Here is a 17896-nt window from a genome sequence, read left to right on the forward strand (position 1 = left end):
ACCATCCTGTGTGGCTGAATTAAAACAAATTCACAAAGAGGAGTGGGCCAAAATGCCTTCACAGCGCTATGACAAAGTAAACACCAGTTATTACAAATACTTGCTTGTATTGTCTTTGTCTTTGTCTGAATCAATGACTGTTTTTCTACAGTCATTGGTCTGAATAATAGAAGTCTGAAAAATATGCACAAAAAAAAAAAGAAAAAGAAAAAGGAAACTGTGAAGGGGTCAAATACTGTAAATTTTATTTGTAATAAAAAGTTATTTTAAAGCTTTAGGTAATACATTTACCGGTACTAGGTTGTGACAAAGTAATTCAACGCACCTTTTACAAACCCTTTGTTAATAAACAACTAATATTATGTAGGTGTTTATTCATTTCTATTTTACCAGGCATTCAAAATCTAGAGATTCATAATCTCTATTGCCAGAGCTTCTCGGGCCCAGATGGCGCCTGTATATTAGGTGTCATACATCTAAACAGCAATACTAAAATAAAAAGTTGACAATAAACCATTTTGGTTGTTCTCTCTGTTACAGTATTCACATACATCCCTTTTTAGCCAGTTTTCTTCCTGTACAGGAAGTTAAAGTGCAAGGCAGGTAAAAGTCGGTGTGTGCATCACATGACCAAGGGCCAGCCAATCGGCAGGAGAGCTTCAGGTTTTTCCAGGTGCAGTTAGTGAACCGCAAGGCTGTCGTTTGCATATCCGCCTCGACTCTGTTTGTAACCATATAATAAGCCAGGAAAGTTGTGGTTTAGTGATGTAGTTAAACAGAAAACTCTGCACTCGGTTCAGTGTTCACCTGAGGACGGAGGAAGAGGGAAACAGCTGCCCGCTCATGGCTGTGATTTTAGTGGCTTTCACTTTGATGTGCTCCGGGTTATGGGACAGAGGTTTACTCGCAGTCGGTAAGGGTGTTATTTACTTATCACTTTTTAAGGGCAGGTTTAGAGTTTGCTTGGAGCACCTGCTTAACAGCTCCACAGCTGGGAGCTGTGGCTGTATTCAATGTATTCATTGTGGATGCGTTTTTATTATAAACTATTTATCGCGGTCATAGATGCTGATGAGTATGCTAAACAACCAGGTCAATGCACATGTGGTCATTGCGTGCACGCATGTCACTGTCACGCAGTCACATGCTGTTGCCCGGCAACAAGACCAGAAACGGACTTTAGACCCGGACGGGTTGAAAGAAAAAAAGAGAAGAAAAGGAGGAAAAGTCAAAAGGAGGAGCGAATATTTGTTGGTTTTTCCTTAACGTCACAATGTGCGCATGCGCTGACCAACTTGACCGACAGGTTAGGATTTAATAGAGCAGCAGCTGACATTAGTTTATCCGATGTGTTTAATTTGGTAAGGCTCATTTGTTTACACTGGTGTTTTTCTTGATTATTATTATTATTATTGTTTGAATCTATTATAATCTAAGTCAGGGAAACACTCCTTTGCTCATCGTCTTCATGGGTGAAAGTGTAAACAACTTCACCTTCATACATCATTAACCTCTTACTCCAGGCCCTAAAAACTACACAGTGTCGCGTCGCTCCACAGAGTCTGTGCAAGCTGCTTGTATGCACAGACTGTATGCAAAATGTTTCTTTAAAAGGAAGTAAAGCCAGTTTCGGGGGATTTTGGCCTGCATCCATTTGATCATACCGCATGCATCAGGGGTAGATTTGTGCTAATACTGTAGCCTTATTACATTGTGGTTTGTTTATGGGCCAAAATAACATAAATCCCATTCATACTAGATTGTTGGGCATCTGATTCAGTTTTTAGTGATGCAACAGTGCGTGGTGTCATGTTACCTTACATAACATGATACCTGATCAGGAAAAAACAGGGGATAAAGGAGGAAAAAAAACAGTATTGACCATCCTGATCATGTTTTGTATGCTTTGTGGTCTCATTTCAGGAAGCTGCTCTCAAGTCACTGCTATGTCCAGTATAGAACAAATGGTTCCTCAAAAATCCTCAATTCCCTCGGCTATTTGATCACTTAACCCTGACAGGATCATTTAGATTAATTTTTCCATGATTGCTAGTTTTTAAACAGTTCTCCTTGTTAATCTATTAATTTATTTTATTAATATTTTTTATTTAACTTCATTGTTTGTTGATCTGTGTCTTCTACTGGAACAATGTTTGTGAGTAGTGTTTAAAGAGTGTAGGCTGTGTGAATTTGACTGTTAAATAGGTTGTCTGGGTAAGATGCAAACTAACTGCCCTTTTGGGGATTCATAAAATTAATTGAATCTAGATGTAAATATAAATATTAAGTCTTTCAATACTTTGAGGTGTAGCCTACAGATTTTATCTTAGGGATATGAATGCACTGACACAGACTGAATACTCTGTCCTAAGTAAACCTCTGTATTTCTTCTCTACGAAGGTCAAACTTGCGTGGATGAGAGTAGGTTTAAAGAACAGGCGGCATTTGTCGGGCATCCATATCAACTACAGTGCCCTCTGAAGATTGTTCAGAGCACATCTCAAACACAGCTGACCTGGCAAAAGGACTGCGTGCAGCTCCCTACAAATGAGAGCAAAATCTACCTGGACTTTAATAGCCTAAATTTGGAAGACCAAGGAAATTACACCTGTATGCAACAGAGCAACAGCACGGTCACATTTACTGTGCGTCTCCTAGTTAAAGGTAAAGTAATGTTTCAGTGTGCTAGAGTAATTAAGTTATTTCGAAATCAATGAGCTGCTGTAGAGTTTGTGTGTGGATTTGAAGGGGTTAATTGAATGGATATACCTGCAAACAGGTATTTTGTTTCAGCATGCCTTCTAGTAACAGGCTCAGGTGCTACCTGGCATGAAGGCCCCTATTGTCTGGAGATCTTGCAGTGAACATGGATAACAGCTGTGTGTCTTTACACAGAGTCTCAGTGCTCCAAGGCTCCAGAATTTAAACCTTTTTTTTTTTTTTTTTTTTTTTGAGAAGCAAAGTGAAATTTTAATGTGAAGAACAGACGTTTTCAGCCTGATGAGAATGTAAGTAAACACCTGGAAGTCAAAGAGATGAGTTTTAAACTTCCTTTTCAGGGGAACAATTACTGTCTGCACAGTTTTGTCTTATTGCATTTCATAAATGTTGACATATTTAAAAATTAGGGATACAAAGATAAGTGGAATTCGTCATCAGGACACGTCAGGCACCATTTATCTCTGAAATACATTTTTTTTAAGATGGAAAAAACGTAAAATAAAAAATCTTTCATCCTTTTATTGCTCTGGAGACCAAATGTTTTGGGTTCAGTCCACAGTGGTCAATCACTGCCATCCCACAAAAAACAAATTGCAGTTTTTTAAGAAGCTTTTCTTCTATACAATTTGCTTGTTTACCTACAGCAGCATATCCTCTCCAGGACACTCGAGCAATTGTGAAAGCGGTCGTTAAGTGTGACCATTAAACGGTGAATAGAAGCAACTCCCACACTCCCGTTTCGGCAAGCCGGCCAGCAAATGTATGTTTTTTTTTTGTTTTTGTTTTTTCCCTTTAAATGACATCAGAAACAGCAGTATGCGACATTACGTGATGGCAGAGCTTCAGTTCATCCTTTGTCATTTTTTTTTTTTTTTTTTTTTTAATAAATAGGACAGGGGGAATGAATGAGAGAGAGAGGGGGAGAGAAAGAAAGAAAACCAAAGGGGAGAAGAGACGGTGAGAAGGGGGGGGAAGAGAGAGAAAAAAAAAAAAAACTCCTGGGTCACCTGTATGGAGAAAAAACAAACAAACAAACAAACAAACAAAAACAAACAGAGGAGACAGCAAACAACAAAGAGCAACATAATAATAGAGAAAACAAAGCACCATCACAATAAACTAGCTAGTCATAGATATCAGTATTTACTAAGTAATAAACGATATTGTGCAGCACGCAAGATAGACAGCGCACAGTGTGCTTTGAGGCAGCAGCCAAGAAAGCTTTAGTCCGCGTCTGTGAATACCCATGTGTGCATACCTGTGTGGATCAGCATGCTTGCATTCCAAAGGTTTCTCCATGTAATGATCTGCTAGGGAGTGTGGGGGGGCCACAGCCCCGTCCTCCAGGGTGTGAAGCGGGTATGGAGGAGATCAAAACTCCAGACATCCAGAGGCCCCCAGAACACAAGAGACCATGGAAGACCAACAGAGGGGCAGCCGCGCCACTGTCCCAGTAAGAGCTGAGGAGAGTCCCAGATGAGGGCTCGCCCAGCAGCCGCGGAGCAGAAGTCAGGGGGAGTTGCAGTGACGCGCCCGTGAGCTCCGCCGGCCCCCAGCTGCGCCTGAGTGACCGAGCCCCAGGCCGAGAGGCCGGGGGCACCCCACCTCCAAAGGGGCCCGAGCGAGCCCCAGGCCCCAGGCCCCGACAAGCGGCCGCCAAGGAGTGAGCCGGTGTGCACCCGGACGCCCACCCCCAGACACAAAGAACCACCAACACACCGACACCTGAGGGAGTCCGCCACCGGCAGGGGAAGTGGTGGTGGGTGGAGATAGGCCTCCAAACCTTGGAGGGCCTGAGGTGTCCCCAGAGAGGTGGCGTCTGATACCCAACCTGACATATAGACACAGACATACAGGCACACACAGACACAAACATCCATTCCCACCCTCATGCTCTCATATGCACTCACTCCACACTCAACCAACGTGGAGACAGACATAAAGAGACGCTGTACACACAATCACACTCCCCAAGCGTACTCTACAAACCAGGTCTAGGTACCCTTGCCCCTGGAGGGGGGAATTGCACCCAGACCCAGGTGGTGTTACCCTTTTCCCTGCGGTGGGGAGAGGCAGACCACCCCGACTCCGCAGCAGCAGGGAGGCCCCACACCCCAGACCGCAGTCGGACGGCCAACTCCTCCTACTAGCCCTCCCGCTCCAGCAGGCCGCAGAGAATGGGGGTGGGAGAAGACTCCAAACCTCCCTCCACCCGCTCATTGTAGTGTTGATGCATATGTGTTCTAAGGTGCAATTAAAACCCAGGAGGGCATGGAGCTACCTGCCAAGGAGCAGCAGGTAAGCGCATAGTCCCTCCTGCTAACCCTCAATGACTAAGTGTATTTAAAATTGAGAGGTGGGCAACGACGTCAGGGGTGAGGTATACACCCTGATGGTGATTTGGACTCCGTGATTGTGCCCACCCCCAAGATCCTATATGTATGTGTAATGAGAGTGTGAATAATGTGAATGTCTAAGTTGTGGGATAAAATTGAGGCAGAGGCAGCCAGAAGGGGACAGGGGGGGGGGGGGGGGGGGGTAGCCTCCTCTGCACCCTGGTGACATACCCCCACTCCAAGGCCCTGCATGTGTGGGTGGTTGTGGAGGAGCGGGAAGAGGGAGGCAGCTGGAGATGGGGAGGGAAGGAAGGGAGGGGCAGGTAACCCCTCCCTGGGGCCAGCTCCCCCGCTGACCCCAGTAGGCACTCCCACCCTCCGCGACCCGCCAGGGAAGGGGGGCCCAGGCCCATCAGACCGGGGCCCAGTGCAGTAGCGCCCCCCGGCTCCACAGAGCCCTGGACAGTCCACCCAACCCCACCACAGAGAAAACTGCACCCACCCCACCAACCACACATCTTCCAGACTACATAAGACGGTAAACGCCCAGGCTGAGATCTTCCTCCACCTCTCCTGTATCTCCCCCTCCTGCAGAGAGTTCCTGAGAGAAGAAAGCTCCTGCAAGATGTGACCATCCCCCCCACCAGTTGAAGAGCCCCCCAGGCGGCTCGATGCACCGGCGGCACCCTGCTCCAGGGCCGGGCCCCCATGCACCCACCCGCCCACAACCCCGGCAACACACCAACCAGGACCCGAGCCCCCGAGGCCCGGCCCGGGCCCCAGCCCAGAGACGGAGCGCCCCCAAAACCTCACGCCCATCCCGGACCCACCCAGGGGCAGCCAGGTTGCCAGGTCAGTAACCCACGTCCGTCAGCACAGACCCTCCCCTAGCCCCGCTGCACGCAGCCGCGAGGAAACAGTCACCTGAGAGCCAACAGAGCCCTCAACCGGACGTGACCGCTACCCCGGGTTGAGCCCCCCAAGGAAGATGCCTCCGGGGAACCCCCCGACGCCCTAAGCCTGTCCCTACCCCCTCACCAATCACAACAGTGAAGGCGGGACCAAACTATGACCCCCCACCCCCACTAGGTGATGGAGCTGATAAAAGGGGCCCAGAGCAATTGATCTAATGTGGTGGCAGAGGCTGTGTCAAGACTAATGTAATCTAATAGATAATTTCTATATTGGTTAGAATTAAGATTATTTTTATTTTTCCAGTTCATGAGGACTGTTTTCTTGGCTATGCATAGGGCAGTGAAGATCATATGGGCTATATTCTTTTCTGAAGTGACATTATCTAAGCTGCCCAACAAACACACTAAGGGGGAGGTTGGAATGTTACATTTCAGACACTTTGATAAGTCTTCACATATCTCGCGCCAAAACTTTTGCACTGGTGGACAGAACCAAAGAGCGTGGATGTAATTGTCTGGTGTATTGCCTTGACAGTGTGAGCAGTTGTTGGAAGATGTAAAGCCCATCTTGAACATCCGATGACCTGTATAGTGCACTCTATGAAGTATTTTGTATTGTATTAATTGCAGACTGGGATTTTTAATTAATTTAAAAGTTTTTAAGCAAATCTGAGACCAGAAGTTTTGGTCTAGGTTGACTGATAAATCTGCTTCCCACTTTGCAGTAGGAAGGGATATTGATTCATCTAATTTAGAAAGTGTTCTGTATATTTTAGATAATAATTTGGGGGATTTAAGAGTAAGAAAATGTGCCGCACTTAGTGGTGTTTGTAATTCAACTTGACTGAGGTTAAATTTCTTTTTTACTATGGATTTAATTTGTTGATATTCTAAAAACCTTGTCTTGTTGATCCCATATTGTTCAACTAGTCTGTCAAATGGAATAAATTCTGTTCCCTCTAATATATGTTCTAAGTATTTAATTCCTTTACAACTCCATTCTGGGAAATTAATCATATTATTGTTTTGTAATATGTCAGGGTTATTCCAGATAGGTGTACGTTTGCATGGGATTAATGAAGACTCCGTTATTTTTAGAAACTCCCACCATGCTGTTAGAGAAAAGCTGATGTTGATACTTTTAAAGCATTCATGTCTTTTGATGTTTGAGCTAATAAATGGTAGGTCTGAAATCTCTAGATCCTTGCATAGTGCCTGTTCAACATCTAGCCAGGGCTCAACTAAGAAGGTATGTTTTAACCATTCTGAGATGAACTGAAGCCTGTTGGCTAAGAAGTATTGGTGAAAATTAGGCAGATCTAATCCTCCTCTATCCTTGGTTCTTTGTAGCGTTTTTAAGCTAATACGCGGGGGTTTATCTTTCCAAAGGAATTTGGAAATATATGAATCCAGAGATCTGAACCAATCTTGTGATGGTTTGTTAGGGATCATCAAAAATAAGTAATTTATTTTTGGCAAGATCATCATTTTTATAGTGGCGACCCTTCCCATGAGTGATATGGGTAAAGATTTCCATCTAGTCAGATCGCCTTCTACTTTCTTTAGAAGTGGGATGTGGTTTAGTTTAGTTAAGTCTGAAAGCTTAGGAGAGATATTAATACCTAAATATTTAATATTTCCGGATTGCAGTGGGGCAGAGGAAGAATTATGGAAGGAGCAGTTAATGGGGAGAACTGTAGATTTTGGCCAGTTAATTGAATAATCTGAAACTCTTGAAAACCAGTTTATTAAAGTAATTACCTCAGAGAGGTTGGTTTGTGTGTTTTGCAGAAAAAGCAACACATCATCCGCATAGAGACTGATTTTATGTTCTATGTTCTTACATTTTATGCCCTTAATTGTTGTAGCCTGTCTAAATGCTGCTGCTAGAGGTTCGATAAAAATTGCAAAAAGTGAGGGGGAGAGTGGGCATCCCTGTCTGGTGCCCCTCAGGAGACAGAAGCTGGAGGATGTCTGGTCATTTGTTCTGATACGAGCTCCCTACAAATGAGAGCAAAATCTACCTGGACTTTAATAGCCTAAATTTGGAAGACCAAGGAAATTACACCTGTATGCAACAGAGCAACAGCACGGTCACATTTACTGTGCGTCTCCTAGTTAAAGGTAAAGTAATGTTTCAGTGTGCTAGAGTAATTAAGTTATTTCGAAATCAATGAGCTGCTGTAGAGTTTGTGTGTGGATTTGAAGGGGTTAATTGAATGAATATACCTGCAAACAGGTATTTTGTTTCAGCATGCCTTCTAGTAACAGGCTCAGGTGCTACCTGGCATGAAGGCCCCTATTGTCTGGAGATCTTGCAGTGAACATGGATAACAGCTGTGTGTCTTTACACAGAGTCTCAGTGCTCCAAGGCTCCAGAATTTAAACCTAACGGGGGCTCGACAACACTCTGGGAAAATGTGGGATCCACTGTGAAACTGAACTGCACTGCTCTCCTCTTCTGGGACCCAGCAGAGAAGCAATGTGACACCACGTTGCAGTGGAGTAAAGATGGTCATCCCCTCAATAACCACACACTTTCCTCGCTGAACACATCATCATGGTGATTTGAAGCCGTTGAATATTAGCTTGGCGAAAGTTAATAATGTACCTGTGTTTAGACCTGTGCTTAATCTTCTGTCTAACTATATCAGGTCCCCCGGTGCCAACCAGCTGATGGTAAATAGCTTCCTAGTGATCACCCTCAGAGAGCTGGAAGATTTTGGGCTGTACAGCTGCACAGTGAGGAACATTTCTGCTGACTTCAGTCTGAAGAATCTAGGTAAAAATAAAAAAACAAACAAGTTTCTCAAATAGGAGTTGAGGCTATTCAGGATACATAATGGGTCTATTTTCCATATTTAAACATATTCTTTAAATACTAACTATTTAACGGAGAAATTCCATCTACTCAGCTAAGGGTGTTTTCTTTTAAATGGGGTTCTTTGAAATTTTGATCCACAGTCAGTGGCTTACTTCCAGTGGATGGCATTAGGCTTTGCATGTACTGCTCTGGACACAGTCGGCAGCTAAAAGAAGTTAGTTTAAGCGTACACTATATTTTCAGCCCTTTCCCTGCAAACTTAAATATTAAAGACTAACTAAAGTGCTTACACAGGACCATCAAACTCAACAAACACAGGAATCTGACTTGATATGCTTGTGTAGCTCTGTCTTGATTGAATAATTTTTGATAATGAGTTAGTTCAGGTCCAGACTGATGCTTTAAAGCACTATAGTCACATATTATGTGAGCAGTAACTACTTTTTTTTACATGGTAAGAATAAAATAAAAAAATGGGGCAGGGATAGCTCAGTAGGTAGAGTGGTGCCCCCATGATTAGTAGGTCGGGGGTTCAAATCCACTGAAAGGCTACGCTAAGGTACCCCTGAGCAAGGTATCATCCTTACACACTGCTCCCCGGGTGCCTAATGGCTGCCCATTGCTTCACTGGGTGAATGGATTAAATGCAGAGAGGAATTTCCCCACGGGGATCAATAAAGTATACATTATTGTTATTTTAAAAAAAAAACAAAGACTGGGAAAGAAACTATTTCTGTGCAGTTGTGGTCAGACATTCACATATACTCTATAAATATAATGGTAATTTTGTTCTTTTAATTCTTTGAGCTGTTCTTTTTCCGGGGTGGAATAATTATATAGCATACATCTTTAATCATTTAAATTGAAAAAACTGTGCTTTTTTTTTTATCTTGGATTTTCCTCCAAAAGTTTACTTGCTGTCTATGCTGTATATTAAAAATTGTGCCACAATATATGTTGTATAATATAAAATCTTTTAATTGGAGTATTACCTTTATATTCTCCATTGATTTCCATTGATTTTCCTTTTGCTTCTGGTATCTATGTCCAGGCAGCCCCAGTCACACAGGTGCCGTGATTGCAGCTGTCATCCTCCTCCTGTTCCTGGCTTTAGCTGCTGTCATTTACTCGAGGTGCCACCTGAACATCAAACTCTGGTACAAGAACTCGTATGGAGACTATGAACTCAATGGTGAGACCTCTCTTGAATTTAAATTAAGTTGCCGCACTGATATTTTTGTATTAACAACACCTGGATGTTTGTGTCTGAACCTTTTCAGATGGGAAATTATATGATGCCTATATCTCATATGTGAATAATGACTATGACAGGAAGTTTGTCAACTTCGTACTCAAACCTCACCTGGAAAATATAAATGGGTACAAAGTGCACCTCAATGACAACGATATACTACCTGGTGCAGGTATGATTATATTCCCACACTGCAGCTCTACTATTGCTTCTGTGTTGCTTCCCTCATTCATGCCTGCTTCATGATCAGCATATATAATTTTAAGTAACCCACTGAAATGAACAATCATGAAAAACATCATTTTTATAGGACACTCTGAATCAGTAATTTTCAGAACCACATCAGAGCAATAACTTCTTCACAAGTTTATCAGTCTCTCACATCGTTGTGCAAGAATTTCGTCTCACTCTTTGTTGCTTTAGTTCATTGAAGTTTGTGAGTATTCGTCTATGCACAGCTGGGGCATTGTAGCACCTTTATTCTTTTCTTTTTCAAGCTTTCTCTTGTATATTTACCGCTGTGCCTGTTGCATGACCCAATTTCATACCAGGCTTTAGCTTTCAGACAGATTGCCCCATATGTGACTAGATATGGTTAAAGTGCTGAAAGCCAGCACTCTGTATAAACCATAGAAAATCAGTTGTCCCAGTCAGAAAAAGACCAAAAATATAGGTCTCACTCTCTGTCAGATTGCCTGTCACACCTGTAGACAGAGTGAGAGTTAATGTATAACAGCTGTCTTTGACTGTCTGAGTTCACATCTTTCAGGAATGTGTGAAATTGAAGAAGTCAAATTCATCTTTAACCTCCTAGGACCCGGTGTCCACATATGTGGACATCACGTTTTGGGTTGTCTAGACCAAAATACAAAATTTTGCTCTACAAGGGCCTGATATCCACTTACGAGGACATTATACTGCCACTGTTCTATTGAAATTTTAAACAAATATCCTCATATGTGCATCTCATTTTTGTCAGGAACAAAAATCAGGTAAAACAAAAAAAATCTGGCAATTCTTTGTTTTTACACTCATCAGGTCCCAGTATGCCCAAATATCAAAGAGAAATTAAAAATGCATGCCATGGAAGAGTTCGGGTCTTAGGAGGTTAACTACACTCAGGCCATACAGTGTTACAATAGTTAGAAATGTTAGAAATGAAACAGAAAAGGTTTATGAGTTCAAATCCACTGGTCAGCTCTCTGTGCTAGCCTTGCCAGCCTCTTAGTCACTAAACTCCAGCACCATTGGTCAACTCAGAGACCACAAGGTGCCCAGGTTCTGTAGCTGCAAAACAAGCGCAAATCACAGCCCGTCACCACCGTGCTTCACAGTTGGTATGAGGTGTTTGTGCTAATATGCTATGTTTGGTATTCACTATATTTGGTGCTTTGCGTCATGGCCAAACATTTCCACTTTGGTCTTGGCCGTCACAGATCATTGTTCCAGAAGTCTTGTGGTTTGCTAAGATGCAACTTTTCAAACATTCCAAACAAGCCACACTTTGTCAGTCTTTTTCTATTTGTACTGTTGTAACTCCATCCATCCATCCATTTTCATCCGCTTTGTCCGGGGCCGGGTCGCGGGGGCAGCAGCCTAAGCAAAGAGGCCCAGACCTCCCTCTCCCCAGCCACCTCCTCCAGCTTATCCGGGGGAATACCAAGGCGTTCCCAGGCAAGCCGAGAGATATAATCTCTCCAGCGTGTCCTGGGTCTGCCCCGGGGCCTCCTCCCGGTGGGACATGCCTGGAACACCTCACCCAGGAGGCGCCCAGGGGGCATCCTTGTCAGATGCCCGAACCACCTCAGCTGGCTCCTTTCGATGTGGAGCAGCAGCTGCTCTACTCTGAGCCCCTCCCGGATGGCCGAACTTCTCACCCTATCTCTAAGGGAGAGGCCAGCCACCCTTCGGAGGAAGCTCATTTCTGCCGCTTGTATCCGCGATCTCGTTCTTTCGGTCACTACCCACAGCTCGTGGCCATAGGTGAGGGTAGGGACGTAGATCGACCGGTAAATTGAGAGCTTCGCTTTTACACTCAGCTCCCTCTTCACCACGACGGACCGGTGCAGCGTCCGCATTACTGCAGCTGCAGCCCCAATCCGTCTGTCGATCTCCGGCTCCCTTCTCCCATCACTCGCGAACAAGACCCCGAGATACTTGAACTCCTCCACTTGGGGCAGGAACTCATCCCCGACCCGGAGTGGGCACTCCACCCTTTTCCGGCTGAGAACCATGGCCTCAGATTTGGAGGTGCTGATCCTCATTCCCGCTGCTTCACACTCGGCTGCGAACCGCTCCAGTGTGAGCTGGAGGCCCTCACCCGATGAAGCCAACAGAACCACATCATCTGCAAAAATCAGAGATGAGATTCTGAGGCCACCAAAGCGAAAGCCCTCCGCCACTTGGCTGCGCCTAGAAATCCTGTCCATAAAAATTATGAACAGAACCGGAGACAAAGGGCAGCCCTGGCGGAGCCCATCACCCACCGGGAACGAGTCTGACTTATTGCCGGCAATGCGAACCAAGCTCTTGCAACGGTTGTATAGGGATCGAATGGCCCGTAGCAATGGGCCAGACACCCCATACTCCCGCAACACCTCCCACAGGACACCCCGAGGGACACGGTCGAATGCCTTCTCCAAGTCCACAAAACACATGTAGACTGGTTGGGCAAACTCCCATGTACCCTCAAGTATCCTGGAGAGGATAAAGAGCTGGTCCAGTGTTCCGCGACCAGGACGAAAACCGCATTGTTCCTCCTGTATCCGAGGTTCGACTAACGGACGAACTCTCCTTTCCAGCACCCTGGCATAGACTTTCCCAGGGAGGCTGAGGAGTGTGATCCCCCTGTAGTTGGAACACACCCTCCGGTCCCCTTTCTTGAAGATGGGGACCACCACCCCGGTCTGCCAGTCCACAGGTACTGCCCCTGATCTCCACGCAACATTGCAGAGGCGTGTCAACCAGGACAGCCCTACAACGTCCAGAGCCTTCAGGAACTCGGGGCGGACCTCATCAACACCAGGGGCTCTGCCACCAAGGAGTTGTTTAACTGCCTCAGTGACCTCGCCCCCGGAAATTGGCGGGTCATTCCCCTCATCCCCAGACTCTGCTTCCTCCTCGGAAGACGTGTCAGTGGGATTAAGGAGGTCCTCGAAGTATTCCTTCCACCGCCTGACAATTTTCTCAGTCGACGTCAGCAGCGCTCCGCCAGCACTATACACAGTGCAGGTAGAGCACCGCTTTCCCCTCCTGAGACGTCTGACGGTTTGCCAGAATCTCTTCGAGGCAGCCCGAAAGTCTTTTTCCATGGCCTCTCCGAACTCCTCCCACACTCGAGTTTTTGCTTCAGCCACTGCCCGAGCCGCATTCCGCTTGGCCTGTCGATACCTGTCGGCTGCCTCCGGAGTCCCACAGGCTAACCAAGCCCGATAGGACTCCTTCTTCAGCCTGGTGGCTCCCTTCACCTCTGGTGTCCACCATTTGGTTCGGGGATTACCACCACGGCAGGCACCAACCACCTTGCGGCCGCAGCTCAATGCAGCAGCTTCGGCAATGGAGACGCTGAACATGGTCCATTCGGACTCAATGTCCCCAGTCTCCCTCGGAATGCTGTTGAAGCTCTGCCGGAGGTGTGCGTTGAAGATCTCGCGGACTGGGGCCTCTGCTAGACGTGCACCAGGTCTGTCCAGCGTCTTCCCCCGCCACCTGATCCAACTCACCACCAGGTGGTGATCAGTTGACAGCTCAGCCCCTCTCTTTACCCGAGTGTCCAGAACATATGGTCGCAGGTCTGCTGATACGATTACAAAATCGATCATCGACCTACGGCCTAGAGCATCCTGGTGCCACGTGCACTTATGGACACTCTTATGTTCGAACAGGGTGTTCGTTATGGCCAAACTGTGATTAGCACAGAAGTCCAATAACAGAGCACCACTCGGGTTCAGATCAGGGAGGCCGTTCCTCCCAATCACGCCCCTCCAGGTCTCGCTGTCGTTACCCACGTGAGCATTGAAGTCTCCCAGCAGGACAACAGAGTCTCCAGGTGGAGCACCCTCCAGCACCCCCCCCCCCCCCCCCCCCCCCCCCCCCCAGGGACTCTAAGAAGGCTGGGTACTCTGAACTGCCACTCGGCGCATAAGCGCAGATGACAGTCAGGACCCGTTCCCCGACCCTAAGGCGCAGGGAACAAACCCTCTCGTCCACCGGGAAAAACCCCAACGTACCGGCAGCAAGCCGAGGGGATATTAGAATACCCACCCCAGCCCGCCGCCTCTCACCAGGGGCAACTCCAGACTGAGACAGAGTCCAGCCTCTCTCCAGGAGACTGGTTCCAGAGCCCAAGCCATGCGTAGAGGTGAGCCCGACTATATCTAGCCGGTACCTCTCAACCTCACGCACTAACTCAGGCTCCTTCCCCACCAGAGAGGTGACATTCCATGTCCCTATTGCCAGTCTTGGCAGCCGGGGGTCAGTCCGCCAGGGCCTCCGCTCCTGGCCGCCACCCGGCACACAATGCACCCGACCCCTATGGCGCCTCCTGCGGGTGGTGGGCCTGCGGGAGCATGGGTCCATGTCTCCTCTTCGGGCTGTGCCCGGCCGGGCCCCATGGACTAAGGCCCGGCCACCAGACGCTCGCCCTCGGGCACCCTCCCCGGGCCTGGCTCCAGGGCGGGGCCTCGGTAACCCTATCCCGGGCAGGGTAAACTGTTCCCTCGATGTCCTTTTCATAAGGGTCTTATGAATCGCTCTTTGTCTGGTCCCTCACCCAGGGCCAATTTGCCATGGGAGACCCTACCAGGGGGCAAAAGCCCCCAGACAACATAGCCCCTGGGATCCCTGTGACACACAAACCCCTCCACCACGATAAGGTAGCGATTCAAGGAGGGGCTGTTGTAACTTTAACCTTTAATATGCTGACTGAGGCCTGCAAAGTCTGAGATGCAGCTCTTCTACTTTTATAGAGGTAGCAGCACATGGCTGCTACTTACCCTCCTAATGTTTATGGAAACAGTAAGAGTGTTCTTAATATTCTGCACTGATTCGTGTAAAAAACATTAATTTTTGCCTTTTTAATTGCACCATCTGTTTTCAGATCCTTCTGCAGAGCTCCTAATGAACATGAGTCGCTCTCGGCGCCTCATCGTGCTGCTCTCTTTTGCTTACCTTGAACAGGACTGGTGTTCCAGTAACTTCAGGTAGGACGGAATACACAGAAATATCACTATTTAAACTTTGCTTTATAAATAAAAATGATATTGAATTTATATAGCAAACAGCCAAGTTATGAAAGTGTGAAAGCAAATGTAATAATTTGTGTATTAGTACATCGTACCACTTGAGGGCAGAATTGCTCCAATATGCAGTGTCCTATGTTTAACTGGAGCTCTGTGTATTTTTTAGACAAGGCCTCCTGCACTTGTTGGAGTTGTGTCAGCAGCCCATCTTCATCTTGTTGGATGCTCAGTATAAGCGCATGAGGCCAGAGTTCAAACAGCAGCTTAGTGAGCACCAGCACTGCCTCACCATACTTACCTGGAGACACAACTCTGTGGTAATACTCCAGCCATATGTTGTTTCCTTGCTAATATGATGGATAGTTTCGACTGACATTATCCGAAGGACACTGTGGGTGTGGTAGATTTGATTGGTTGTCACGATGTTTAGGTTTAAAATGTGGGGAATTTTAATGATTGGTTTGCATTTGTACATGCCATTACATTTTCAACTGTAGCACTGCCCACTTCAAACCAGGGAAAACCAGGAAGAGGAGACAATAACAGAGAGTAACAGTGCAGATAGAAATCTGTCAGTTACAAGTCAGAAGATTTTTGTGTTCTTCTACGTTCTCAAAAGTTTATTGGAAGGTTCAAGGCTAGAATAATAATAGTGATAAAGCTAGTGTTTATTTTACAGGACCCCCCCCCCCCAAGAAGATCTGAATTACCACTAAGTTAGCTTGTAAAAGTGACTGCCACAGTCATGCATTTTCACATATTTTTCTCAGTCTTTCATAAAAGTTGAAACATCTTTGTTTTCACTTTGCTATCATGCATTATTGATATCAAAAATGAGCAGCTTTATCAATTCAAAATGAAATGAAAACTATAGCATTGCACTTTAGAAGGTTCGTTTGACTTTGTAGCAGCTTGCTGGGATGAATGTTATTTGGTGTCTTTGTGCTTGTGTTTGCACAGACGCCTTCATCTGTCTTCTGGAAAGAGCTAGCTTTAGCAATGCCTCGCAGTGTTGTCTTCCACAAGGAGTCTGCTGGTGACCCTCAGACATTGCTGGAGGATGACAAAGACCCGATGCTGACCCTTCAGCCGGACTACCTGAACTGCCGTTCAGATACGGACCCTGCCGGTGATCTGGGTAAGAGGTGCAGTCTAGGTTTTGTGTGAGAAACACACACAAAAATGTTAAAATTTTAATATCTGGAAAAAATACTGAGGCAAGCATTCACATGTTTAACAAGCACCTGTTAATGACTTTGATCCAATAATGCAAATCATCAACTATTCAGCAGTTCTTGTACTTGTTGTCACAAGAGTGCAACATAAAATGTTCCAGCCTTCATACAAGTCTCAACCTGAAAGACTTAAAAAAAAACCAAAAAAAACACGTCAGAGTCGAAACTCTCTTCATTTCACTTAGTTAGTTCCCAATTTGAATAAACAAATACTGACTAAGCTATAGTTAATACTTAACTTCATAACTAAGGCATTATATCACAATGGTCTTTCACATATTTACTTTTCATTTCACTATTGATTAGAATGCTTTCATTTCGTTCTTAAGAGTTAAAAACTGTTCATTAGTTTGTTTTCTTGCAGGAAGTTAGATGCAAGAATTAAAACTATTTACAAAACGCTGCAGTCAAATGATGGTGGGCTTGGCTTGGCTTAGGTTAGTTTAACTTTGTGATGGCATAAACAACTTGGCTGGGTCTGTCCAAAGGTAAAGAGTAATAAACACACTCGTCCTAGGTCTGGATTTATGAGTTTTCAAAAAGCCGCTACACTTAGCCACAAAGAGCTGAGCATACAATTATTCATGTTGAAGCTTTGGTGCTGGTGAGGTTTTCAAGTGATGGTAACTTTGGACAGAGCCCAGCAGAGAGCACCCATTTTAAGTCTTTATAAAAAATCAAAGCAATAGTTTCCTTTTACTTTGCAGTAAAAATGTAAAAAAAATATTTTATTTGTACACTCATACAGAAAAAATCACCACACAATTTAATCAATACAAACCAAAGAAGGGGAAAGTGACATTTTGCATCGCTCTCTTTCTCTCTGTGTCGCAGGTCTTCGCCTCCCTGTCTACAAAGCTTTGTCCTGCAAAGCTCCAGTTCTCCCCGCTGCAACCAGCTCAGCAGCTGAGCCAAAACCCTCTGACATCGACATCTCGGACCTGGGATCACGCAACTACGCAGCACGCTCAGACTTCTACTGCCTGGTCGCTGAGGACATCTGATTCACACTCCTTTCTAAAACTCGACGCTCTGTAGAGATCGCTGTCGGCACGTCTTTTCTTTGTTTTCTCCATCGTGTAGCCAACTGTTTCCATTCTGTACAATGTGTTATTAAAATCAGTGTGTTGCTTTCTGTTTCTACATGCCATAGATGATTTTTAGCATTTTTACATTTCATACTGATGTGTAACATACTTTGTGAGAAATTGTCTGAAGTATTTCAGGGAAGTAAGTGTAATTAAGAGTGTGTGTACAATAAATATTTTATTAATTGCCAATTTACCCTGTTGATCTTTATTTTAGTCTCCAACAAAAGACAGTGTAATGACGGTGTCTTAAGGATTTTCTTTTTTAATTTATAAGCACTCGATC

The 17896-nt window shown here is 45.4% G+C and overlaps 1 protein-coding gene across 2 annotated transcripts; it reads left to right on the forward strand.

The window, feature by feature from the left end:
- Positions 1-664: 664 nt before the first annotated feature.
- Positions 665-17797, forward strand: sigirr (single immunoglobulin and toll-interleukin 1 receptor (TIR) domain). 2 transcript variants are annotated; one of them, XM_080867094.1, is made up of 9 exons: positions 665-913; positions 8327-8534; positions 8626-8753; positions 9847-9987; positions 10076-10219; positions 15146-15248; positions 15454-15604; positions 16248-16425; positions 17357-17797. In XM_080867094.1, the coding sequence occupies exons 1-9, from the start codon at positions 844-846 to the stop codon at positions 17524-17526; spliced, it is 1293 nt and encodes a 430-aa protein (XP_080723220.1). In that variant the 5' UTR covers positions 665-843; the 3' UTR covers positions 17527-17797. The 2 variants fall into 2 exon arrangements, with proteins under 2 accessions (XP_080723220.1, XP_080723221.1); XM_080867095.1 differs by lacking the exon at positions 665-913 and adding an exon at positions 7973-8095.
- Positions 17798-17896: the final 99 nt, after the last annotated feature.

This window comes from Rhamphochromis sp. 'chilingali' (genome assembly GCF_963969265.1).
Source record: "Rhamphochromis sp. 'chilingali' genome assembly, chromosome: 2".
NCBI classification, from domain to species: domain Eukaryota; kingdom Metazoa; phylum Chordata; class Actinopteri; order Cichliformes; family Cichlidae; genus Rhamphochromis; species Rhamphochromis sp. 'chilingali'.